At 45.1% G+C, this 26,485-nt stretch overlaps 1 protein-coding gene and 1 pseudogene across 1 annotated transcript; both read right to left on the bottom strand.

Moving 5' to 3' along the window:
- Window positions 1-766: 766 nt before the first annotated feature.
- On the bottom strand, window positions 767-15,170 carry Sde2 (SDE2 telomere maintenance homolog). Its single transcript, XM_028755292.1, has 7 exons — window positions 15,035-15,170; window positions 11,121-11,238; window positions 8,845-8,956; window positions 7,156-7,325; window positions 6,021-6,135; window positions 4,375-4,858; window positions 767-2,715 (listed from the first exon to the last, which is right to left on the bottom strand). Exons 1-7 carry the CDS (start codon window positions 15,152-15,154, stop codon window positions 2,494-2,496), a joined length of 1,341 nt encoding a protein of 446 aa, XP_028611125.1. The 5' UTR covers window positions 15,155-15,170; the 3' UTR covers window positions 767-2,493.
- Window positions 15,171-22,437: 7,267 nt separating this feature from the next.
- On the bottom strand, window positions 22,438-25,933 carry LOC114610650 (annotated as a pseudogene).
- Window positions 25,934-26,485: the final 552 nt, after the last annotated feature.

Here is a 26,485-nt window from a genome sequence, read left to right as displayed (position 1 = left end):
TTTTTCTTTTCTTTTTTTTTTTTTTGTTTTTCGAGACAGGGTTTCTCTGTGTAGCCCTGGCTGTCCTGGAACTCACTCTGTAGACCAAGCTGGCCTCGAACTCAGAAATCCGCCTGCCTCTGCCTCCCAAGTGCTGGGATTAAAGGCGTGCATGGCACTGCCCGGCATCAGCCTGACTTCTTATAGAACCTGGGACCACCAGCCAAGGAAGGGCACCCCACAAAATGGACTGGGCCTTCCCATGATCACTAATTAAGAAAATGCCTTACGGTTGGATCTCATGGAGGCATTTCCTTAACTGAGGCTCCCTTCCTCTTGGATGACTGTAGCTTGTGTCAAGGTGACACAAGACCAGCCACTACAGTATGAAAAGAGTGTTCAGCTAGCCACACTAGAAAAACCATCCTTCCCAACAACAGAAATTCGTCTCTTTCTTGCTGGGAAGAACAACTGACTGACAGTGTCTAGCCCGCTCCTCCAGAGCCACATTCTGGAAACTGTGTTAGCACAGTGGGGATCCTGAGGCTTCCAGACCCCTCTAACAGGCAGCTGTGCCTCTGAGACTCTTAGCAGCTTGGTTACATCATAGAAACAAGACAATCATGGGATAGATGTTTGGGTAGGAGTCGGGGGATAACAGGAGACTTGGTGACTTAGGGAAAGCACAGTTACATGGTGGACTAGCATATCTGTGTAATTCCCAGAAAGAAAAGAGAGACAATGTCAAGGCAGGGAAATCTGGGAAACAAACAAACAAACAAACAAATGCTTAAAATATTTCCAAATTTAATTAATGGAATAAATTTACAAAACCACGAAGCTCACCAAACTCCAAGGCAGAAGAGCAGACCACCCCTGAAAACACCCCAAAGAAAATGTTATGACTGACACAGCCAGGTGACCTGCTGCTGACCTGGCACCAGAGACAGGGACCAGATGATGATGATGATGATGTTGGGGACGCCGACGCCGCCACCGAGGAGTCAGAACAGACACAAATGCAGGACAGTATCTGCCGTCTGTAGAAACCCACTGCAGACAGGAGGGGCAGGGAGTCAGGAAATGAACAGAAAACACGAACTATGGAAACAATGACAAAGCTGGAGGGTGGCGTTTCAGATAACGTGTGCTGAACAGGAAACTCACCAAAGATGAAGGGGATTTCATGATACACTGTTCAATAAGTACATACGAGACGAGTGTAACCTAACAGTAGCTTCAAAATATAAAGTAAAAACAGAAGAATTAAACAAGTAGAAACACAGTGGACATGATCAGGGCACACTGTATCCGTGTGTGAATTATCTGATGGAAAAGAGATCCAAACCCATCAGAGCCAGACATTTTAAGGCAATGCAGAAACATCCGTATATAAGATCACTGAATTAATATACAACCGACAGCTTAGCAAACGCTAGCAAACTTATTCTTATCTCAAAAAAAAAAAAGGCAATTACCACAATCATAATTGAGATTTGAGTTTTCTCTTAGTTACTTATGGAAATAAACCAGCAAAGGCAGGTCATCAGAACCATCCGACCAGTTCTTCACATAACCTGTGTTCCAGAACACACTCTGCTGCCAACTGTATGTTCTTCCCAACAGCACATGGCACAGGCATCATGTCAGACCCTAGCCTGGGTCAGCCAGACAAAGGATGCAGGGTACTTTCTGTTCTGAATAGTCAGTATCAATAAAACATTTAGAGAAAATACAAATGCTAATTGGGTAATACACTAAAAAAATAATAAGGATAAAATCTATAACCAGTGATCTAAGACTTAAGGAGCTGAAGAAAAATGATAAGGTAAATGCAAGGCACACAGGAGGGGAAATAATAAAACTCAAAAGCTGTGAGATCAACAACCACCCAGAACAATCCACAAAGCAAAAAAACCAAATTCTTTGAAAACCAAACAAAATAGGCCCCTAGCTGGAATAAAAAATAAAAATCCCCAGTGTGAGTGTGAGAGGCCTGCAGCTAGGTTCCATCCCTGGTAACACACACACACACACACACACACACACACACACACACACTACTAGAAAGAGAAACAAGTTTTTAAAATGCAAGTTATGGATAACCGTGTTTACAAACCTGACTGCTTTGGGTTATACAAATAAATTTCTTGAAAATATCTTACCCAAGTGACACAATATATAAAGCCAAAGAAATGTATAAACCTCTGACAAAGCAGGCGCGGTGGCTCATGCCTGAGACAGGAGGATCATTGCAAGTTTGAGACCAAAGTGAACTACACAGTTCTTGGTCAGTCTGGGTTACAGAGTAAGTCTCTTACAAAAACACAAAAAGAAAGAAAAAAGCATACAAAGTTTTCTCTTCCAATGAAAACATCAAGCCCAGGTACCATTGAAAAGAGACTAGTTAGAACCAAATTATTAGAAAACTGGCTTTTAGTATCAAAAGGAACACTGGCCACAAGTCTATCACACCGGAGGAAGTATCAAATACCAGGAGAGTGCTGAGGAAATTCACTTCTTCTTCCCTTTTGAAGGCTTGGCAAATAAAGCTGGGTCGATGAGCTCCTTTGAGAGGCCTCTGACAGAGAAGAGTCTGGCTGCGCGCTCCTGCAGGGTCCCCCCACACTTCAGTCCAAGGGCCATCAGTTCATACTTGAGCTTCTCCAAACCCAGTGACTCCAACTCGGCTGCAGAGCTGAATGCTGACAGATCCACAGCTTCCAGACCAAGAGCCTGATGGGAAAAGGGAACATTACAGCCAGCCCCTCCTCTTCCTCTGAAGACTGTAAATACCAAGAACATTCCATTGTTAATAAGGAAGTGCTACTCACTGTACTATCACTCTGCTACTGACGTGCCATCTCTGTATCTAGAAACATTCATGATAGTAACAAGCTTTAAATACTGTGTCACCACCGCTTCCTCTTACTCTTCCACAATCGGAGAGCTCTCAGTTCTAGCTGTGTAACTGAGACCAGTGTGTTTCCACTTACAGTCCATGGCGACTGTAAGATGTGTCTCATGGGCTTGCAGCTGTTCTTCTTCAGACAAAACTAAACACTTCCAATGCCCTGACAGGATTTTCCTTCCTTTTTAATGTCTTATTTTATTTTATGTGTATGGGTATTTTGCCTGCAGGTATGTCTGAAAACTGTGTGTATGCTTGGTGCCCTCACAGCCAAGAAGAGGGTAGAACTAGAGTTAAAGACAGCTGTGCACATGTGCATACTGAGAATCAAACCCAGGTCCTCTGGCAGAGAGGCCAGAGCTCTTAACTGAACTGTCTCCCCAGCTCCCTGAAACGTAACATTCTCACAGTGTGTGACATGTGTGGGCATGCGTGTGAGGACAACTCTGGGCCCTATCTCAAACAACACAACAGAAACCAACTAGACTAAAATGGGCTGGAGAGATGGACGGCTCTGAGGTTAAGAGCACCACCTGCTCTTCCAGAGGACATGGCTTTGATTCCCAGTGCCTAAAAGGCAGCTCAAAACCATCTATAACTCCAGTTCCAGTGGATCCAATGCCCTCTTTTGGTCTCCATAGGAACCAAGCATGCACTTTTCACACAAACGTACATGCAAGCAGATCATCCATACACATAATAAAAAAATTTGAAAAGAAATGGTAAGGGCGGGGCTGGAGAGATGGCTCAGTGGTTAAGAGCACTGACTGCTCTTTCAGAGGTCCTGAGTTCAAATCCCAGCAACCACATGGTGGCTTACAACCATCCGTAATGAGATTCGATGCCCTCTTCTGGTGTGTCTGAAGACAGCTAGCTACAGTGTATTCATATATAATAAATAAATAAATCTTTAAAAAAAAAAAAAAAAAGAAATGGTAAGGGCTGAGTTGGTGGCACATGCCTATAAGCCCAGTACTGGAGAGGCAGAGGCAGGAAGAACTTCTTCACTTTGGGTCCAGCCTGGTCTACATGGCAAGTTCCAGAGCATGCACCCTTGTGCTCTCGCTCTATTTCTGTTGCTGCTATTGTTTGTTTGCTAAGATTTATTTATTTTATGTATATGTATACACTGTCATGCACATCAGAAGAGGGCATTGGATCCCATTACAGATGGTTATGAGCCACCATGTGGTTGCTGGGAATTGAACCCAGGACCTCTGGATAAGCAGTCAAGTCAGTGCTCTTAACCACTGAGCCATCTCTCGAGCCTGTTTGCTTGTTTGTTTGTTTTATTTTTTTTAAGACAGGGTTTTTTGTGTAGCCCTGGCTGCCCTGCAAACTCGAGATCTGTAAGACCAGGCTGGCCTTGAACTCAGAGAGATTGGCCTGCTTCTGCATCCTGAGTGCCGGGACTAAAAGTGTGCACCACGAGCCCATCCTACTCTTTTTTTTTTTTTAAGAGTGAAAACAAAACCCCAACATACTGTGCCTCCTGCATCGATTCCCTCCAGCTTAGCAGCAGGGATGCTTTTCCTGTCTTCTCCAGACAAAGCCATGGCAGCACTGTCCCCTCCAGTCACTCCTGACTTCTGGTCCTTTTCTGTGGGCTCAGGACTCTCTGTTTCCTTCCTTGCTGGGGTGTCCTCTGTTTCTGTGACTGTCTTCCTTTCATTGTGTTCCTTGTCAGATGTCTCTCCTAGCTCAGCTCCTGTGTTCTCCAAAATGCCCTGCCCAGGCTCAGTCATGGAGCTCTGAAGCTTTTTGGGTGACTCCGAGTGTGTACTGGATCCCAAGTTCTGAGGACTGCCAGGATAGTCAACTGCCACCTCTACATCATCACTGCCATTTTCCCGAGCACAGCAGCTCGGCCCCGACGTCCCAGGAGCATCTTCACCATCACCATCTGAGCTGTCATCTGAGCTGCCAGTACTGGCTCCTTCAGCAGTCTCCAGTCCTTCCATGCCCAACCTGTGGGGAGCAGCAGAAGGACGTGACACCATTTCCAGCCTGCACCTCCACCTGCACGGTGGACTGTCTACACAGTAAAAGCACAAGCTAACTTAAGATGTCGAGTACGCAGCTTTCAGAAAACTACGTTCTGAGACATAGATAGAAAGGAAAACATCTCAAAAGGACTCCATCCAACCACTGTGAAGCCAGACAGAGTGCCATGCTCTCGCCAGTATCCTAAGACCTAAGCATTTTTATATGGCTTTTTACTGTGTCCAATTGTCAACAGGTGGAATTAATATAGAAAAGGAAAGTTTTGAGTGTAATTTTAGAATAACACACACACACACACAACCACATACACCATGTACACACCCAAATTTATTGTTCAGATTCTGTTGAATGACTTCCAAGGTAGAAAACACTACTAGTGTGTACAGAGTGCCAATCAACACAGTCTGAGTGCTCTGGAAATGTGAGCTCCCATCAATGGTACTTAAAAATGTGCTTGTTTGGGGCTGGAGAGATGGCTCAGTGGTTAAGAGCACTGATTGCTCTTCCAGAGGTCCTGAGTTCAATTCCCAGCAACCTCATGGTGGCTCATAACCATCTGCAATGGGGTCTGATGCCCTCTTCTGGTGTGTCTGAAGAGAGCAATGGTAAATACATTAAAAAAAAAAAAAAAAGCCGGGCTGTGGTGGCACACGCCTTTAATCCCAGCACTTGGGAGGCAAAGACAGGCGGATTTCTGAGTTCGAGGCCAGCCTGGTCTACAGGAGTGAGTTCCAGGACAGCCAGGGCTACACAGAGAAACCCTGTCTAGAAAAACAAAAAAAAAAAAGAAAGAAAGAAAGAAAGAAGGAAAGAAAGAAGGAAGGAAAGAAAGAAGGAAAATCAAAGGCTGGAGAGATGGCTCAGAGGTTAAGAGCAATGACCTTCCAGAGGTTCTGAGTTCAATTCCCAGCAACCACATGGTGGCTCACAACCATCTGTAATGGGGTTTGATACTCTCTTCTGGTATGTATGTACTCACATATATAAGATACATAAATCTTAAAAATTAAAAAAAAAAATCAGGAGGAAAGGGGAGGGAAGGAGGACCGGCACTCATGGCAGCAGACAAGATGGAAACGTCACCCAGGTTCTCCAAGATCAATGTGGAAGAAACAGGAAAACTTACCAAAAGCATTTCCTCTTCTTTGTACCAGCTCCCTGGTCCATTTTTGACTTGTTAGGTCGTTTTCTAGTATCAGTGATTTCTGCTGATACCATCTTGCTGGAGGCAGCCTGTATACCTAAGTGGAAAATTGCCCAGTTTCTGTCAGGATACAATCTATAATCTGAAGCTATGTATTTAAATTTCTTTTTAAAAAAATTAGCATACAAAGTAACAAGTTTATGTTGTTTTCAAGCAGACTTAGTTATGGCTGTTCCTCACCTGATGAATATAAATTGTCATATCACATTTTTTTATGGTAATGAGATTAATCTCAAAGGCAAAAAAGCCATTATGAAACCGTACTTGTTTGTGGCCAGGCCTCATTCAGCCCAAGCTAGCCTCAACACACTGTAGCTGGAGATACCCTTGACCCCTGATCCTCCTCTGCTCACTGCTCTAGTGGGAGGGTCACATGCACCATCACTCCTAGCTAGAACACTGTCTGGATTTGGGGTTTTTCTTGTTTGGTTGGTTTGGTTTTTCAAGGCTGGGTTTCTGTGTATAGCCCTGGCTGTCCTAAACTCAATTTGTAGACCAGAGTGGCCTTGAACTCACAGAGACTCACCAGCCTCTGCTTCACAAGTGCTGGGATTAAAAGTGTACCACCACACCCAGCTTAGAACAGTATTTTTAAAACACAATATGTGATTTGTAACTTGAGGCTGAAGGTTCATAGCTAACAGCTATTTACATACATGTCTTTCCTATCCTAGTTTTTTTTGATGAAAAGTCCCTTTAAATCAACTGGACTCATGACAGGCCCAGGACACTAGTACACTGGACGATTTAAAGAACATACTGATATATGTACACAACTCCTGAAGACTTTCCCTAGACCTAAGCTACACTGAAAAAAAATGAAGATGAACTGGAGAGATGGCTCAGCCATCAGAGACCAGGCTAAGGAGCCGAAAGGATTTCCGGAGAAGCATACAGATGTTGTCTGTGCCGGGCATACGGTAACAGGCTGTGCAGAGTTCTGAGGAGAGGTTCCAAGGCTTTCCTCACCCTCCTCCAAAATGCTCACGATCCACTATGAGCATCGGATCTTGAACCCAGGGGCCTGTAGAGCATGCAGAGCAATCTTCGCTCTTACCTTTGAGGACTGAGTCCTCCAGACGCTCAGCCATCTCATGGCACTGCCTCTGGTAGTCTGGGCTGGAGAAGCAGTGCGCAGGCTCAGCAAGCTTTCGCTGCAGTCTCTCCAGGCGCCTTTGCTCCTTTTCAGCCTCTCGCTCGGCTTGCTGTTTTACCCACTCGGCCATCCTGGGGACGGGAGGAGATATAACTGGATGACTGCATCATACACATGCTTTACATATCACCTGTCACCCAGCACTTAGATGAATAGCAGACCACATGTATAAAGGTGGTCCCATACTGTGATGGACTTGAAAAACTCGTATGACTTAATAACACTGTAGTCATAGTAACATTTATTCACCTGTTTGTTTGTTATTTAAAAACAAAAAACATCCAGCTACAAGTAGTTTAAAAGTACAGAACAGTCAAACACAGGACATAATGCTTGCTAATAACTACCACTGATTTATCAGCTATTTACTGGAGGTGGGGAGGGTAATCACAGGGATTAACCCAGGACCTTAGGCAAGTGCTCCACCACCAACCTGCACTGTTGCTCTAGCCTTGTCTCACTTCTGCCTTGAGTCAAGTTCACTTATGCTAGTCATGGTGTCAAACAACTTTAAACCCAGCACTGGGAGGCAGAGGCAGGCAGATCTCTGTGAGTTCAAGGCTACCATAGTCTACATAGTGAGCTAAAGCATAGCCAGAGCTAGAGACCCAGTCTCAAAAAAAAAAAACCACAAGAGACAAACAAACCAAACAAGTTTACCATGAAACTGTATGCCATGACTCACAGGCCACGCTCATGCATGCCAGTCCACCAAGCTCTTCACTGACGCAGTGAAAGGGGATCGAATGTAATGTTCGCACTCACCAATGCTCCTCTGTGGTGCTTGATCAGGAATTCTGTTAACAAGGTTTCCCAGAACTCACCCCCAAGCATTTGGAATAAATAAAAAAAGTTCCCTAGACAATTAATGGACTCCTAATCATAGTATGACACTAGTCCAGAAAGATGTGTCATGTTTAATGTCACAATACCGGAAGAGACTATTTTCTGAAGAGACTGGTTTCTGAATCGTTTTGGCCCCATAGATTTATGTGTTTAACTGCCTGGACACAAGGAATGGCACTATTAGGTGTGGCCTTGTTGGAGGAAACACATCACTGTGTAGGTAGGCTTTGAGGGCTCCTATGTTCAGGCTCCACCAGTGTGAAATCAGTCTCCTCCAGGCCTCCTGCAGAAGTTTTTTCTGGCTGCCTTCAGATCAAGATATAGAACTCTCAAGCTCCTCCTCTACTGCCATGTCTACCTGCCCACTGCTATGCTTCCTGCCATGATAATAATTAACTGCACCTCTGAAACCGTAAGCCAGCTCCAATTAAATGTCTGCCATTATAAGAGTGGCTGTGTTGGGAGCTGGAAAGATGACTCAGCAGTTAAGAGCATTAACTGCTCTTCCAAAGGTCCTGAGTTCAATTCCCAGCAACCACATGGTGGCTCACAACCTTCTTTAGTGGGATCTCATACCCTCTTCTGGTGTGTCTAAAGGTAGTGACAGTGTATGTGTACACAAACACACACACACTAAAAAAAACTTAAAACAAAACAAAAGAGGGGTTGCTGTGGTCATGGTGTTTCTTCATAGCAGTAAAATCCCAACTAAGACAGAGATTTAACTAAAAGGGGATAGCTTACGCTTTCTCATGATTGACATCTCGTAATCTCCTCCCACTGAGATCCCGGCAGGCTTCTCTATTGGTCGTCTTCTCTATCTGTGCACCAAGTGCTCGAAGCATAGACCCAAAACCTGAAGCCAAAATACATGGATAAGAGGGTTAAGGATGCAAGTCAGGTCAATGAAAACTCCCTCTATTGTAAGACTAAAAGTAAACTCCATTCTTTCTTTTTCTTTTTGAAAAGAAGATGGACATCTAAGTTTTTACCCAGGAAACTAAGGTATTGATCAATTTGAATGCTGTACTGTACAGGTAGGATCAATGAAAAGCTTTAGTCAATGCTAGACACCAAGGTTCCTAGGTGAAGAACCATGCGAAGAGACTTCAGAGGCAGTTTAGTGAGTAACGTGTCCACTGCATAACCACACAGGAACTGCTTGTCCATGTACAAGCTGGACACGAGACACACGCTTACAACCCCTGGAGTTCACTGGGCAGAGAGCTCCTGGGTCAGAGAGCAATCTTATCTCTACAGATAAAGTGAAGAGTGACCAAGGAAGAGAACCCATTTAACACATGGCCTCCACATGAACACACTAACCCACACATATACACTCATTCACGTGCACAGGAACACAGACACCACATGTACAGAATCACAAGATTCATGTGATGTAGATGGTGGCTAACTACAGGAGAGCCTGGGCCCTGCGGTAAGAGGCACACATTAGCTGTAAGTGCCCACATTAAGTGCCCACATTAGCCACCAGCAGCATCTATACCAACTGTGTTTAAAACCAACTAGAGAAGAACCAGAAGTGATCCCTGAGGGTCTAAGGCCAGCCTGGTCTATGCAGGTATGTGGCTCATGCACTGTGGGAAGGTTGAAGGAGGAAAACTGAAGTGAATTTGAGGCTAGCCTGGGCTATACTGTGAGTTCAAGATCAGACGAGCTATAGTGACCCTGCTGCAATGTTATAAATAAATTAACAAAGAAACAGCCCAAAACTTTCAAAGTCATGAAGTGAGCCTGGCATGATGGCACCCACTAATAATTCCAGCATTTGGAAAACTGAGGCAGCAGGATTGCCACAAATTCAATGCCAGCTTGAACTACTTATCAAGACCTTGTCTTACAGACAAATAATAATTACAATAATGTGGTATACTTCCCTTGCCACCAACTTTGGTTTTCAAGATCTAACAGTCAGTCTGTAGAATAGGATGGGCTCAAACTCCGAGACCCCCTTGCCTCTGCCTCCTGAGTACTGGTGTTAAAGGTGTACCACACCTGGCAAGGGTTTTTCTTTCTTAAGTTTAAGAGAAGGGTAACCTTAAGCTGCTGGTATCTGGGGGCATGCTGCTTTCTTATGGATACATTTCAACAGAAAGGATGACTACTCTGAGGCTCTGAGGAAACTTAAGAATACGCTTGTGCAGCTGAAGAATCCCACAGCTCTTCATGCTGTCTGCATGCTTCTGCTTTCTCTGCTTCTTCCTCTTCTCCCTTTTCCTCCCCCTCTTCCTCTTCAGATTTAATTATTTGCTGGCCTAGTAGCTCACACCTTTAATCCCAGCATTTAGGAAGCAGAGGCAGATTGATCTGAGTTTGAGGCTAGCCATGTACAAAGTGAGTTCCAGGATAGCCAAGGCTCTATTACACAAAAAAACTTTGTCTGGAAAAACAAAAACAAAAAAAAGGTTTATTTATTTTATACGTATGGGTATTTTGCCTGCATGCCCAGATATGTATACCACATGCATGCCTGGTGCCATGGATCCCCATTTTGAGCTGTCATGTAGATGATGGGAACCGAACCCTGGTTCTCTAGAGGAACAGCCAGTGCTCCTAACCACTGAGCCATCTCTCCAGCCCTCTTTGCCTTCTTCTTAACCTTACCAGTACAGCCAGGACCTTAATCTACCTGACCTGGGAAAAACTGTTTCCTAAGGTGACTTTGGGTCACCCTTCGAAGAAGTACAACAGGAGACAAATCTTGATAAAAGCAGGCAATGATTGTTTGAAAGCTTCCCCTTCAACAAATGGTAAGGACTAATGGTTACCTTTTATCCTCTTACCTCTCTAAAGTCTTGAAGCCAAGGTTCTCAAAGTGTATCCTAGCTGGAGAAGCTGGGATTTGTAAGTTATTTTTTTTTCCTCAAAGAGAATATATCCAAAAAAATTACTCACAAGGCAACCAAAGGCTGGTATGCCAGAGACCAACAAGTGTCTTCATTTCACACATGCTTAAAAAGCACAGACATTGCTACACCGAGCCATCCACCTCATCCTACCTCCTTTCCCTCCATGAAGCCTCGGCTCCAAACTGTACACAGCTCCAGGCTGCACCTTGTCACCGGCAGCAACGAGGACTCCATTGCACTTCACAAAGAAGCATTCCACAGGAATTTCCTAGAGACAAGAGCAAGTGTTTAATGCCCTTACGACATCAACAAGGCCTAACTTAGTCTTTTATTAATCATTTTACAGCAGATAATAGGTTAGATTACTATTTGTTGAGCTGAAAACAAAAATGACCAAACCCGTCATTCCTGTGTTGAGTGCAGTTTCCTACTGTGACCTATGCACCCTCCTTCTCTCTTAAAGGTCCCACGAATCATGGTAGTGCACACACAGGGCACAGATCTAGTAAGGCATTAGTCTCACTCATTTTTCCTGACCTTTATATAAACTGGGGGTCAATTTAGTATCAAAACTGATCCAGAGCTTAAAACTGCCGAATCCCCCTGGCATGTGTAGGGAGGGAGGCAAGAGAAGGAAGAGGCTGGATACACGTTAGGTGGTTTGTTTCCGTAGAGTGGAGGTAGCCTAGACTGTCTACTCAAACTTGCAAGACACCAAGACGTGCACCATCATGCCCAGTGAGGATTTTAGATTTCACTCTAAATAAAATTACTGGCCTGGAAAGGTGACCATGCCTTTAATCCCACAACACGGAAGGCAGAGGCAGACAGATCTCTGTGAGTTTCAAGACAGACAACACTACATAAAAAAAGAGACCCTGCCTAACCCCCCCACACACACAGTTGTCAATATAACAATGTCACTTAAGCAGTCATGTGACTGTTTAAAACCACCATGAGAGAAAAAGTTATCAGAAAAAAAATTAGAAGATTAACTCTAGTAACTCCCAAGAAGAGGAAGAGGGTTGATTGTGATGTAGGGACAGTCATGACCAACTGTGTCAAACAATCAACTCAGCATGTAATGAAAACTCAAAACCAATTGCTCTTCTGTTCTTGTGATGGATACCATGACCAAAAGCAACGAAGGGAGGAAAGGATTGTTTCAGCTTACACTCCTGGGTCCTAGTTCATCAGCGAGGGGAAGTCAGGGCAGGAGCTGAAGCAGAAGCCTTGAAGAAACACTGCTTTCAGACTTCTCTCTCTCTGGTTGCTCAGCTGCCTTTCCTATGCATCCCAGGCCCACCTGCACGGCACAGCCCACAGTAGCCTTGGCCTTCCTACTTCAATTAGCAATTAAGAAAACGATTCCCAGACAATCCCACAGGTCAATCTGGTAGAGACAATCTTCCAACCGAGACGCTCTTGGCTATGTTGTCAAGAGAGCTTAACCGTACAAAGACAGTAATTACAAATTAATTGTAGAATAACAACAGTTCACCCACAGCAAGAGACGGGCAGGCTGCATTCAGAGCTGGAAGGTGCAAGTGCTAATATGAAGAGAAGCAGTCTCTTTCCTTCTCAGTGACAAGCAGGTACAGGAGACACCTCTGCAAACAAGAGACGTGAAGAGCTGGGGGCTGAGGCCATCTACACAAAATGACTGGGACAAAGGGCTGTTTTGTCTGTAAAACTGTCTACCTTAAGTTGTAAAGATTCACACCTCATATTGCTTATAAACTAAAAACCACTTTAACAACTTTTATGTTATATATTGTATATAAAATTTTTGTTTGTTGTTTTGAGACACAGTTTCTCTGTGTAGCTCTGGCTGTCCTGGAGGTCAGGCTATATTCAATCTCGCCGGCCTCTGCCTCACTAACGCTGGTGTTAAAGTGACTGGCTCCACATTTTTAAATAACTTCGAAACTGTTCAGTGAAGGGGAGAGTGAATCAAAGCTATACTTTATTCTTTTTTATAAAAAGAATTCCTTTTAAAATACTTTTCACTATGTGTAAGTGTATTATGTCTGTCTGTATATTATCAGTGCAGGTGCCTTCAGAGGCCAGAGTCATCCACTTCCCTGTAGCTGGAGTTACAATTGATTGAGCTGCCTGACATTGGTCGTAGAGACTGAATTCAAGGCCTCAAGATGAGCAACAAGTGCTCATAACCATTAAGCCACCAGCTACCCCCTTGCATTTTCTAGTTAAGATTCTTGTCTATTAAGTCTCTAGTAGAAAAAAGAATTTAGAAGATACATTTCCCAAATGTGTGGACTATAAAGTGCTCCAAACACAAGGTATTCATCTATACCTTTGCTGGACCAGCCTAAGCATCAGAGACAAACCTGTAGTCCACTAAGGTCAAATGTACAAACCAACTGCATGCAGTAAGGAGCTGCAGACAGAGAAACCATGGGAGAATTTCCCCAGTCCCTAACAAAAAAGCAAGCATCACTACAGGATGGAGGTTAGGTGAAGTTTAAATGAAGCAGTGTTTAGAGGACTACAGGTGTGTGAGGGCCAACGTCAGGCTGGGACTGCTGAGCACACCCAGGCTCAGCTTCCCTTGGAACTACAAATTTTAGATGCAAACTATCCTATTCAGAAACCCCTAACTGGAAGTTGTACCTACATCTGGGCCTCCGTGACAAAGGAGCAGCAGAAAGCCCCTGTCCTGCCGACACCTCCAGCAGCCCAGTTCTTCCCATCTCTGGTTTTTGAAGACAACTTTTTTCCAGCAAATAAGAAAGGAGTAGATTTTCAAGGTCTTTACAGTATTTTACTATAGCGGTACATCCTTGGGAGTTGCCTATTAACCTGAGGCGCATTTATTGATGTCTGTTAAGGCTAATGATCAGCAGGGCAAAGTTTTTACTCTCTCAGTGAAAGAGAAAACTTTTTCATGGCATACACCACCAGATCCAGCCTTATTTCTGGGTCCTTTCACAAAAATATATTTCCAACATTTCTCCTTGTTAAGATTCTATTGTTTATAGATCAACTTTAAGTTTAAAAACAAAGCATGAGAAACCCTGTCTCGAAAAGCCAAACCAAAAAAAAAAACATGAAACGTATTCTTTAAATACATTGAAAGTCAACTGTTTTGGAAAGTATTTCAATTCAAACAGTTAAAAAGGTTCTGTTTTTCTTACTACACTGTAGTATAGAGAAGAAAACAAAGGCTACATGCGGTGGGATACACCAATAATGCCAGCCCTCTGGTATGTTGAGACCAGCCTGGGCTACAAGGGCAAGACTTTCTTGCTCTTTTTTTTTTTTTTAAGGACAAACAAAAACTTAGAACATCACATATTTGCAAGCATACACTGCTTCTTTAGGACCAGATTTGGTACTTTAACGTTTGTTAAGTTTATACGTAACAAGCAGAGAAAACAGACAACAACAACTCGGGAAAGTTGCAGTCATAGAGAAAATACATTCTAGACTAAATGCGCAGATTAAAATTAGATTCAAGAAAACCAGCGCATTATTTAGATGATTTAAGAGGTTTCCGATTTCATAGTCAGTAAAAGCTTGCTTTATTTGGGAATTAAAGCTTAGAACTTTAGAAGCACTTGACCAGGGTTTCATAAATACACCTGGCATAATCTAAACAAGAGGCCCAAGAATCTATGGTGTTAACAGAACATCTATGAGTGATTGGCCCTGACAGGATCAATCCATATCCTTTTCTAACTGTCCTTTGGCCTAGGTGGGTTTCCTGATGAGTCGTAAGAAGCATATTCCAATCTATAATTTGAATGTAACAAGAGAACTTTAAAGGCATCGTTTAAGGGGATAAAAGAAACAGAACGAGTTTCTAATCAAGGTTGGACTAAGCGTCGAACTGGATGTTGTTTTCTCTTACGACGTGGAGGCAAAACAATTACAGTTATAGAATAGCAGAGCAAGGTCCCCATATTAGTCAGAAGCACCTAAAACTGGAAAAATCTCAGCCTCAAAAACAGAACTGTTCAGAGAACACAACCAACCACGACGAACCCAGCCTGGCTTGGGGCGATCTCTTTCCCGCCTCTTCCGGGAACCGCGATCCTCACCTGTTCTTGGCAGTGTCGGTAGATAACATCGCGCACGGAGCACCCAGCCGAGGCACACGGCAGCGCCTTCCACACGGAACCGGGGCCGCGAACCCACGCCACCACCGCAGCCTCCGCCATTTCGTTTGGTGACGGGACCTCTAACCCGCGACAAGCACTAGGCGACACAGCCATCCGGTCGCAGCTTGATGACGGAAGGCCTCCTCTTCCAGCGCCCCGCCTCCCGTTTCCACTCACCCCCGCCTTTCCGGAAGGCAGTCACGTGGCCCGGTGTCACGCGAGCTGGCGTGGGGGAGGGGACAGGAAAGGCCTGCCTGAGGCCGATAAGCCCGCAGAGCGCTCCAGCTAGACGTTGCTAGGGGCGGTTGCTAAGGCGGGGCTCGAGGGACTGGCTATAAAGGGCGAGCTCTGGGCGGGGTGGAGAGCCTTGGCTGAGGGTGATAAGCTGCCTGTAGCTCCGCCCGGCGCCGCAGGCCAGCGCTCCCCTCGCGTTTGTGTAGCTATTTTTGGGACTGGGAGTACTGTGGTCCAGGCAGGCACTGCTTCCTGGTGCTACGGGGAGAAAGCGGGCTCAGCGACGGCTTCTTCCATCCCGAAGCCTCCCAGTCCTGGGGAACGGCCCCCAGTGATAGACGGTTCGGAGCCTGATACCAATCCCTGAACCGCAGCCCGTGGCCTGCGTAGTCCCCTCGAGATTTATGTTCGTTTCCTGAACCTCCTTCGTCCTTCCAGCACGTTCGGCTCGTTCCTATTTTTGCATGTTTGCGCTCTGTGCTGTCCCCGCTTCAGTAGTGTTTTCAAAATATTTCACAGCAAATGGGCCCTTGTGAATGGCAGGGGCGGGAGCGACGCTTATAGTCATGCTGCTTCCAGAAAACCCCGCTGCACCGTTCTTTCTGTGCAATGGGAACACACGCGCAGATTTTACAGAGAATAACTTTATGGTTCGGGCGCTGAGGGGGGCCCTTAATATTTAATATGCTGAGATGATGGTCTTTCTGAAATACTGAACCATTTAAATGCTGCCAGTGTGAAGCTGGGAGGATTATCGGTAGGATAACTCAGTCTTCTGAGCACAGATGCCCTGGCCCACAGAGCCAAGTTCTCAGGTGTTAAGATGCAGGCCGATGGAACTAATCGCTGAGGAGAAAGCACAAAATCTTGAAATCCTTTAACTATGAATATGAACAAAAATAGGATTCCCAGTCCTAGGAAGTTATAGATCTGTTGTTAGTGTACACAGGCGGGAGAGAGGACCTCCATGAAGATTCCAGGAGATGAAGAAAAATTACATAAAGTATGTTGTGTATAGAAGCAGTATTTTATAAATGAGTGTTGTAGTGACCTAGAGGCCTATATGTAAGCAGGACAAACTGGAAAGCATGTGACCTTCGATCTTTTCCACTCCGCCTGGTAGCTGTGTGGTCTTAACTGCCAATTTATTATTTCACCCTTTGGGAGTCAGAAATGACCATTCCAAGAGCCTGGCAGATTCTTCCTCTGCAAGCAACCAGATCATGGCCAGTTTAGGTTATGTAACATTTCCTTGTCAGAACAATGCTTTGTAAGTCAGAAGGTTCCAGAAGGATCATTTGTTACAACTATCTACTACTATCCAAACCTAGTGTCTGAATGAGCTCACTTTGTATCCCTCGGTTGTATTTAAATCCTTGTTATGAAGAAGTCCCACGTAATAAGCATTTATCATTTAAAATATGAAATAACCATTATTAACTTTTCAAGGACACAAACCTCCTGAGCAATCTATAATCTGTTAAACCTTCACAGTGAGCTCCTTACACTGTGAAATACACAAAATAGATGTTGCATAAATATTAGTTGGCTGTTTGATAGATTACTATCTAACTTAATTATTCATGGTATGCATCTAAAGAAACATTTTCCACTAACTTAGGACATTCTATGCGGAGGATACAGAAACCAATTTGAATTGGTGCCTATAAAGTCATTTAAATAATGAGAGACTGAGACTTCAGAGGTAAAAGATGAAGCCAAGAACATGATACATATTAACTGAAGAAAGATCTAGAAACAGCTGGTTAGCTTGACTGCTGGAGCTACCTTGTCACACCCAATGGCCAGTGCTGTGGGGTGAGGCTTGTGATTGTGTAAAAACAGAGCCACCGCTGCCACCTTCCCCCATCTCATGGTTTCAGATGAAGAAATGACAGGAAGGCTCTCCTGTGGTTGTCACAAGTTAATGGGGGGGTGGGAGAAGCAGTTCCTCAGTTGCCAAAACCATGCAGCTGTGCTCTGCGCTCCCAGGACCACACTTGGCGCTCTTTCAGATGAGCCACACTGGCTTTGTTCCCAAAAGAATGACTCCAGCTGTACATCTGCTGTTTAAGGACCGGGTCAGCTGCCGGGAGAGCGACACTATGGGTTCCTGAGGCAATGTGGAGCGATTGTTCCCTGCCAGGAAATGACAGCACAAGGCAGACAGTGTCTGTGTGGCAACCCATGACAGAGACTTGATGGAGCCAAACAGCATGTTGTTCTGAGGAGCAGGAAGCAGAGCTGGGTACTGGCACTTCCCACAAACAACAGCGAGGCTCCTAAAGCTTTCCAGGTTGTAGCCATGTGTGACACGCCAGGCCATCTTCTGTGTTTCCAGCCATGTTCAGGCTCAGCGGGAAGGAAATAGTGTTAATATCATTTTCGTTACAAAAGACAATGGGACAAGCTGACTCCTCTAGTGCCACAAATGCAAAACTGCCATCAACTCACAAATTGGCAAGTGTTGTCTTATAGGATGGCTTCGGCCCTAGAAAAAATGAGGTCAGCTAGTGGGAAGGGGAAAAAACAAAACATCACCACCACCACCACCACCACCACCACCACCACCACACACACACACACACACACACACACACACACACACACACGGCATCCGGAGAAGAGCCTAGGAGTCCACACTGGCGCTGGCGGCGGATGTGTGGGAGGCGGAGCCTGGAGCAAGCCCCAAGATGTTTGGTTGTCAGGGAAAGCAAAACTCCACTCTCCTCCTCTTATTGGATAGAAAATCACAGGCACCATCAAGGGTGAGGTGGAAACAGAGGTAGAAAAGGGTTGTGTTTAAGCACTCATGCTGCGAAAGAGAAGGCTGAAAACGAGCCTAGGGGAGAGCCGAGACTCGGAGCTCTGATCAAAACCGGACCCACAGCCAAGGCTGAATAGAGTCCCGAGCTCCCTCTTTGTACTGTCAACAGGCGCCTCCTTCAGGGTGGATTCCGTCGAGTTTACATTATAACAAAACTCTAGCTTACAAAAGCAGTCTTTATCATTGTTCTCACCAACACCATCAAGCAGTTTGTTTCATTGAGATTTCTGAAGGCAAGCTAAGAGAGAGAGCTTAGTAGGGAAAGATGCTTGCAGCCAAGGTCCATCCCCTGAACTCACACGGTGGAGAGAGAAAGCTGACTGCTGCTGCTGCTACAAGATGTCCTCTGACTTCCACATGCATGCCATGCCCGAGTGCATACACAGACATACACAAATTAATGTAAATGTTTTGTAATGAAAATATATCTGAGGGCTGAGGAGATGGCTCAGTGGCTTACCACACAAGCATAAAGCCTGATGTTTGGTTCCTAGGACCCACGTAAATGCCTAGTTCGTATGACAGCCCACTTATAATTCCAGGACTCAGAAATCGAAGGTGAAGACCAGGGATTCCCCAGAGCAAGCTACATAGCTAAATGAGCATTATCAGTGAGCTCCAGACTCGAGAGAGAGACCACCGGGAAGGTGGAGAGGGAGACAGGAAGATTCCCAAAGTCATTATTGGATTTCCACATATCCATGAACACACACACACAAGCATATGAAAAAAAAAATCAAAGAAACTTGAGCCAAGGGGCTGGTAACATATCTTAGTCGGTATAGTGCTTGCCTAGCATTCACACAGCCTGGTTTGATCTCAGGCACCCCATGAATTCAGCATGGTAGTACAGCCCCAGCAATCCAGAGCTCAGGATAGGAAGACCTGAACTTCAGGGTGATCCTGGCTACACAGAGAATTTGGCACCAGCTTGGGTACATAAGACTTTGACTCAAATTAATTGATTTTTTTCTTTTTTTAAGAAAGAAAGAAATGGCCGGGCGGTAGTGGCGCACGCCTTTAATCCCAGCACTTGGGAGGCAGAGGCAGGCGGATTTCTGTGTTCAAGGCCAGCCTGGTCTACCAAGTGAGTTACAGGACAGCCAGGGCTACACAGAGAAACCCTGTCTTGAAAAAGCAAAAAACAACAACAACAACAAAAAAAAGAAAGAAAAAGAAAGAAAGAAAGAAGGAAAGAAAGAAGGAAAGAAAGAAAGAAAGAAGGAAAGAAAGAAAGAAAGAAAGAAAGAAGTGTGAGTCAGACATGGTAGATGGTGGTCTGTGCCTGAAGTCACAGCAGTGAGTGGTAGGGACCAGAGGGCAACACATGCACATAACGATGTCACCTCAGAAGCATAATATTAAGTGACTTGATGGACCTTTCTTCAAGAACTCACACTTGAGTTCCTTTCCTTCATTCTTCCTTCCTTTCTTTCTTTCTTTCTTTCTTTCTTTCTTTCTTTCTTTCTTTCTTTTTCTCTCTTTCTTTCTGAGACAGGGTCTTAATATGTAGCTCTGGCTGTCCTGGAACTCACTACGTAGACCAACCTGGCCTCAAACTCACAGAGATCCACCTGCCTCTGCCTCCCCAGTGCTGGAAGTAAAGGCTTGCAAACATTACACTGTCTCGCAGTTGAATTTTTAGGCAGAAAAGCAAATAATAAAATGTCACTCTCTGTCCATCTTGAGCTGCTATAATGAAACACAGACATTGTATAACATAAAAAGATGCTTGATTTTGGCTCACAGCTCTACTCCAAGGCCATGAGAGCCTACAGCTCGAGACAGCCTGCTTCCTGGCAGAATCCTGCAACAATGCTGGGTATTAGATGGCCAGAGACAGAAAGAAACATATTTTCCAGCTACACTGGCCTTTAGAGCTGACCCATCTTGAGGTGGCTCATAAATCCATAATCCCTCAGACAGGTTAATCCATTCATTTATGCAGAGCCCTAATCACCTTTGAAAGGTCCACCCCCTAGTGTCTCGTCATGTAGATCACAGTGTAACATGTGCTTCAGGGGACAGGCTAGATCCAAGCCTTCATGCTCTTTCTCTGGAAGGACATACCACCCTTTCCACACACCCTGACACACTGTTGTTCCGCCAAGGTTAAGAAGGATGCGTGTCTGCTGTCCAAGTTCTGGTCCTTGGCTCTTCTATGCAGACTGACCTATCCAGTGATTCCCCAAGTTCCCTTGACTGGGTCAGCTTCACATGATGGGGAAAGCTCCTTGCCTTTTGACCCTCAGGACTGGCAAGAGCATCAGTCATCAAAGAGGGATTTGGGCACTAGAAGGAGATGACACACAAGTAGAAAACTGCAGTACTATCAGCTGGCCCTTGGAGAAGAGGGAAAAATTATAAAATTTCTCTCTCTCTTTTTTTTTTTTTTTTTTTTTTTTGGTTTTTCGAGACAGGGTTTCTCTGTGTAGCCCTGGCTGTCCTGGAACTCACTCAGTAGACCAGGCTGGCCTCAAACTCAGAAATCCGCCTGCCTCTGCTTCCCAAGTGCTGGGATTAAAGGCGTGCGCCACCACTGCCCGTAGAATTTCTCATTTTCAAATGCAAAATCTTGGATGCAAAGACAAGACAAAAAGCAAAAGCAGGTTCTAAAAAAAAAAAAAAGTTATGCTCACCAGAGGGTGGCCTTGAACTTACTAAAGGCAGTCCAGGCTGACACCAAACTCCCAGCAATTCCTCTGCTCACCCTCTGAATTATTGGGACTACAGGTGTATGCCACCATGCCCAGCTAAGAATAGCAATTTTCACTAATATTAAGGCACACTCCCAATTTCCTCCATCCATTAATTCGTTTCCCCCTTGGGCTAATGGTTGTCAAGTTTTAGCACTAGATAGGGGGTTAGAATAGATGCTCATCAAGCCCCCACAGCGTCTGATTCTGTTCCAAGACCAGTGTGCCGCATGTCCCCTAGTAATGCTGTTGCTTGCCAGTGCTCAGGGACTCAGAGATGTTCAAGACCAGAAGAATTGGGAGAAACTCTTGAAGCCTATCATCTTGATGCTTTCTGAAGAAAAACAACAGAAATGAGATGGTTTAGTCAGCAAGCTTGAGAACCAGGGAGTTCATGGCCCTAGATAAAGTGGAAAACAATTGAGAAAAATTCTCTTAATGTTAATCTCTGGCCTCTATTCATACTAGCATGTATGTACACTTGACTGTACACACACACACACATACACACAGCTAAAACTAGAAAGTTAACGCTTTTTTTCAGTCCTACTTTCTTGTTTTCCTAAAGTGTGAGTCAGGACTCAAAGGCTGCCTACACCGATGTCCCTGTTCAGGGTCCAATGCCAGCTATGTGCCTCTAAGAGCAAAGCATTTGCTCAGTTGAGAGTAGATTCCATTTCAACCATTTCCCACCCCTCTGCAATTTCCCTCCTTGCTGCTCTTTATGGCCCTGACCACCATCTTCTGCAGCACCCCATCTACACTTGGACCACCCCTAAAGCCCCAAAGCATCAAAATCCCAACCAAGGGTTCATTGACATCAGCCAGACACTTGAGTCAAACTGTGGGTGAGAATCCAAGCCATGAGCATCACCCTGCAGAGAAGACTCAAGGGTCAGGTCTCCGTGGTTTGAGTAAGGAGAGACCAAAGCACATGCTTCCCAATGGTTTCTGGGAGTTCTGCTGATTGGCAACAAATCACAGTACGTTAAGACTCATCACAGGGTTTCCTCTCAGAACCACAGAATTATGCAAAGATCAGTCCTGCTGGCCCTTAGTCAGCAACTTCAACATCAGACTAAACAAAAAACAGCCAGAGTGTGTGTGGGGGGGGGGCGGCGCAGGCCTTTAATCCCACCGCTTAGGAGGCAGAGGCAAGAGAATTCTGACAGCCTGCTCAACAGAGTGAGTTCCAGGGCTGTAGTGGGATATTTTTCCCACAAGTTGGGAGGAGCTAAGGTGGGAGGAGTAAGGAGAGGAAGAGGAGAAGAGAGGAAAAGGGGAAGGAAGAGGAGGGAGAGGCAGAGATATAGGAGGTGCCATGGATGACCACCCACGTACCGGGAGCAGTCCTGGCAGTCCTGGGTAACAACTTATATGTAGGTTAGTTAATTGGGAAACATCTATAATTGTGGGCATCTTGTTGATTGAACATTACCAAATATATAAAGCCTTTAATTAATATTTAAGCATTAGAGTCTCATTTCTTTCTTTTTCTTTTCTTTTTTTTTTTTTTTTTACAAAGTAGAACTTCCATTTTATTTTTCCCAAAGCATCTTTCCTTTCGCCCTTAAGAAACCACCTCTTTACATGGGCTTTGCTGTGGGTCGTGGTGCAGCGCCAGCAGGTCTGAATCGTGGTGGGGGAGTTCGGTCCTTTCGGGCTTCCCGAGATCGATTCCTGACGACCTTGCTATGAATGGCACAGCTCACACAGTAATGCAGCTTGACATAGAGCTTGGGAAGGACGTAAGCGTCGAAGACGCTTGCTTCAGATATCTCCCTGACAGCAGCGGCTTCTACAATGTTCCGAATGACAAACTTCTTAATGGCCTAATCCTTGGGCACGCACCGGGAGCAGCTCGTGCAGCGAATTGGCTGCACATGGCCGCGGCCCTTTTTGGCACGACCGTTGTTTCTTCTTTTTTGGTCATCTTGGAGCCAAGACTCGAAAGCGCTAGAGTCTCATTTCTTACCAAGCCTGCTTGGATGGCAGGATGGTCTGGGCAATGCCCAGTCTTGTAAAGACAGCGTGGAAGATTGGCAGAGCCATCTCCCACGCTGGTGTCTCCTGGGTAGCAGGGCTGGTGTCTCCGGCTGCCTGAGCCACGACAGCAGCAAGAACGCACCTCCGCCTCTCGCTTGTGGCCACAGGCATAGGCTAGTCGGGAACACGGTGGCTGATTAGGAAAAGCCAGATTGAATCCAGCCATTTTAAATATCTCCCGCAACACAGGGCAGCCAGGGCTACCCAGAAACCCTGTCTCAAAAACAAAACTAAAGCAAAACAAAAACAAAAAAACTGTGACTTTGTGCATATTTTTATCCTTAAATATGATATAATCAATCTCTCTCAAGCAAGCAAGCAAGCAAGCATTGGCTGTAATCCATCAAATGTAGGAGGCAGGAATCAGGTTCATGAGGGAGGGAACAGTAGTTCAGGGTTAGCCTTAATGGTTTGAGTTTGAGACCGGCCTGGCCTACATGATGAGGTCAGTGTTGGGGCTGGAATCTTTTGTGATCTCATAATTGCTCTTTTTATTAAGTCACAGGCTTTCTGGGTATGCCAAGGATGAAAGCCTGGGGATGCCTGATCTCACCCAACAGCCTAAGCAAAGTTGTCCCTCAAAGAACAGAACATGCCAGGCCTGCTTTGCTGGGGAAATGAGCTCTGCAGTGAGCGTTGTCTTGACTCTTTGTCCAGTAGAGTTTCCATTCCTCAAAGTGCAAAGCAAGAGTGGCTGGCTTATGATCACAGCAGGTCTAAGGCCTGTCAAGCTAAGCCCTTCTTTCCTATTTCCTTTCTTTCTTTCCTTCTTTCCCTGCCTCCCTTCCTCTCTCTCTCTCTCCCCCCTCCCTTCCTCCCTTTCTCCCTCCCTCCCTCCTTCCCTTCCTTCCTTCCTTCCTTCCTTCCTTCCTTCCTTCCTTCCTTCCTCCCTTCCCTTTTTCCTGGCTCACAGGTGAAAACATTTGATCTTTTTCCAACCCATTTGAGACACGCCCTAACAGCATCTTCTGATTTACTGCTTCATTATAACTCTGAGTCTGTGGGGACCTGCAGAAGCTCTGGAATTCTTTTCTCTCAGTGCAACATGAGCAGTCGCCTTTGGGCGCAGAGGAGATGTTGTTAATGGCTAATAAACTGCTGCTAAAGTGGTAGCAACCCAAGTCAACCAAAACAAGGAAGCAGGGACTGAGCAAAGAGGAGAGGAGAGACATGGGACGCGGAGGCTGGAGGAAATCTATGTGTAAAGGCTGAGGGGACTTCTCTAGTTTGAGTCACAGCAGAATGTCAACTGATCACTAAATGTCTGCAGACAAGCCTGATGGCCTGAGTTCAATCCCCAGGACTCACTCACATGGTAGAGGAGAACATGCACTCCCACAAGTTCCCACAAGAACAGCTCCCACAGGTTCTCTGATCTTTACACGCATGCTATAGCATGTACACACACACATATACACACACATAAAAAAAATTCAAAAATAGATCCCTTGTATTATCCAGAAGAAGCAGATGAGGGGAATGGAAAGAGGGAGGAAGAGGTGGGTGAGAACACAGAGTGGTATCCGTAAAGCTTCCTAAGGAGCAGGACTCTCAAGCCTGTAGCCTCAAATCCAAAACCACTTTTAGCTGTGATGATCTGTTAGATCATTCGTCCTCTCGTCCAGGTAGGCTCAGGATGACTCTCACATCTGGGAGTCAGTGGCTGAGGCCCACACAGGACATGGGATTAGGCTCCAGGCCAGATTACCATGCCCAGAGGCCAACAACTCCCTACTGAAGGACTCTTCCCCAAGTCTCCAGTTCACTCTGCTCAGGAAGCCAAGGGTTTGTTTGCTTTAGATCCTCATTATCTCCAGCCTTATTTTCAAATTTTTTTTTTTTAAAGATTTATTTATTTTGAGTACAGTCACTCTCTTCAGATACACCAGAAGAGGGCATCAGATCGCACTGCAGATGGTTGTGAGCCACCATGTGGTTACTGGGAATTGAACTCAGGACCTCTGGAAGAGCAGTCAGTGCTCTTAACCACTGAGCCATCTCTCAGCCCCAGCCTTATTTTCAAAATGACTTTCCCTGAACACTGCAGACCATGCTGGGAGACCACCTTTCAGCCACCACTGGAGGAGTAGTCCTGGCTGCTTCCCAGTCTGCAAAAACATGACCAGTGCTGTGAAATGTGTTCTGAGGCTTTGAAAGAGTCATGGGAATCCATAATAATTCTAGACTCTTTGAGCGTCCTTTCATCTGAGGATCTCAAAGACATGGACAAGCATTAATTATTCTCATGGCACTGTTTGGAAGTAAATAGACATTAGAACTCCAGCTGCTTCTTACTGAGGCTTCTTTGCTTACATCTATGCCCTGCAGGTTCTATCCCAGAATATATTGTATTTCTGTATCGTGGTACTGGGGATGGTATTCAGGGCTTTGTGCATGCTAAATATGTGCTCTTCCACTGACCTTTAACCCCAGTCTCAGATCATTTAAATCTATCTATCTATCTATCTATCTATCTATCTATCTATCTAAATTTGTAGGGGAAATGAAATTGCCTAAATATATAGCTATGGGTGGAAATCTGGGCTAAACAAAGAAGTACTGTGTTCAGTGTAGTCTTTCCTCTTAAGAAGTTCACAGTCGCCGGGCAGTGATGGCTCACGCCTTTAATCCCAGCACTTGGGAGGCAGAGGCAGGCAGATTTCTGAGTTTGAGGCCCACCTGGTCTACGGAGTGAGTTCCAGGACAGCCCAGGCTATAAAGAGAAACCCTGTCTCGAAAAACCAAAAAAGAAGAAGAAGTTTACAGTCTAGACTAAGTGTGGCATCATCTGCATATAATTCTGTAATCACAAAATTCGAGAGGTAAAGACAAGAGGATCAGGACTTTGAGTCTGACCTCTGCTACATAAGGAATTCCAAGTCAGTCATCTGGGGCTTTTTAAGACCCTGCCTTTTAAATAAGACAAAAACCCCAAAACAAACAAAAATCAAGACCTACAGAGGTGGCTCAGCAGTTAAGCGTACCTGTTCCTTCATAGGACCCTTGTTCGCTTCTCAGCACCTCACAATGGCTCATGACTCCCCAGAACTCTATTTCTTTTTTTTTTTTAAGATTTTATTTATTTTATGCATGTGAGTACACTGTCACTGTCTTCAGACACAGCAGACGAGGGCATCGGATCCCATTACAGATGGTTGTGAGCCACCATGTGGTTGCTGGGAGTTGAACTCAGGACCTCAGGAAGAAGAGTCAGCACTCTTAACTGCTGAGCCAATTCTCCAGCCCAGAACTCGATTTTTAATCTTAAGCCCGGCTCCTAAGGGCCCCAGGCACACATAAGGTATACATACATGCATGCAGGGCTAAACCAATTTGCTCCCAGCCAGTTGTGCACGCTCGCTGCACCTGTCTAGGAGCTCTCTGGATTCTCAGGACACACAAATACACACACACACACACACACACACACACACAGGCCAGTTAATTTTAATATGTCACTCGGCATTTCTTTTTTTTTTTTTTTTTTTTTTGGTTTTTCAAGACAGGGTTTCTCTGTGTAGTCCTGGCTGTCCTGGAACTCACTCTGTAGACCAGGCTGGCCTCGAACTCAGAAATCTGCCTGCCTCT

Source organism: Grammomys surdaster, unplaced genomic scaffold (assembly GCF_004785775.1).
Source record: "Grammomys surdaster isolate TR1022 unplaced genomic scaffold, NIH_TR_1.0 126051, whole genome shotgun sequence".
In the NCBI taxonomy this organism is placed as follows: domain Eukaryota; kingdom Metazoa; phylum Chordata; class Mammalia; order Rodentia; family Muridae; genus Grammomys; species Grammomys surdaster.
Note: the sequence above shows the minus strand (reverse complement) of the source record. Positions and strands in the feature narration are given on the sequence as shown.

Excerpts from the sequence above, each read along its gene's own strand:
- Sde2 (XM_028755292.1), bottom strand. The coding sequence starts at position 15,154 with ATGGCGGAGGCTGCGGTGGTGGCGTGGGTTCGCGGCCCCGGTTCCGTG. Across the intron at positions 6,136-7,155 it reads GGAGGACTCAGTCCTCAAAG|GTATACAGGCTGCCTCCAGC; the intron begins GTAAGAGCGAAG and ends TTTTCCACTTAG. Across the intron at positions 4,859-6,020 it reads AAGAAGAGGAAATGCTTTTG|GTTGGGCATGGAAGGACTGG; the intron begins GTAAGTTTTCCT and ends TGCTCCCCACAG.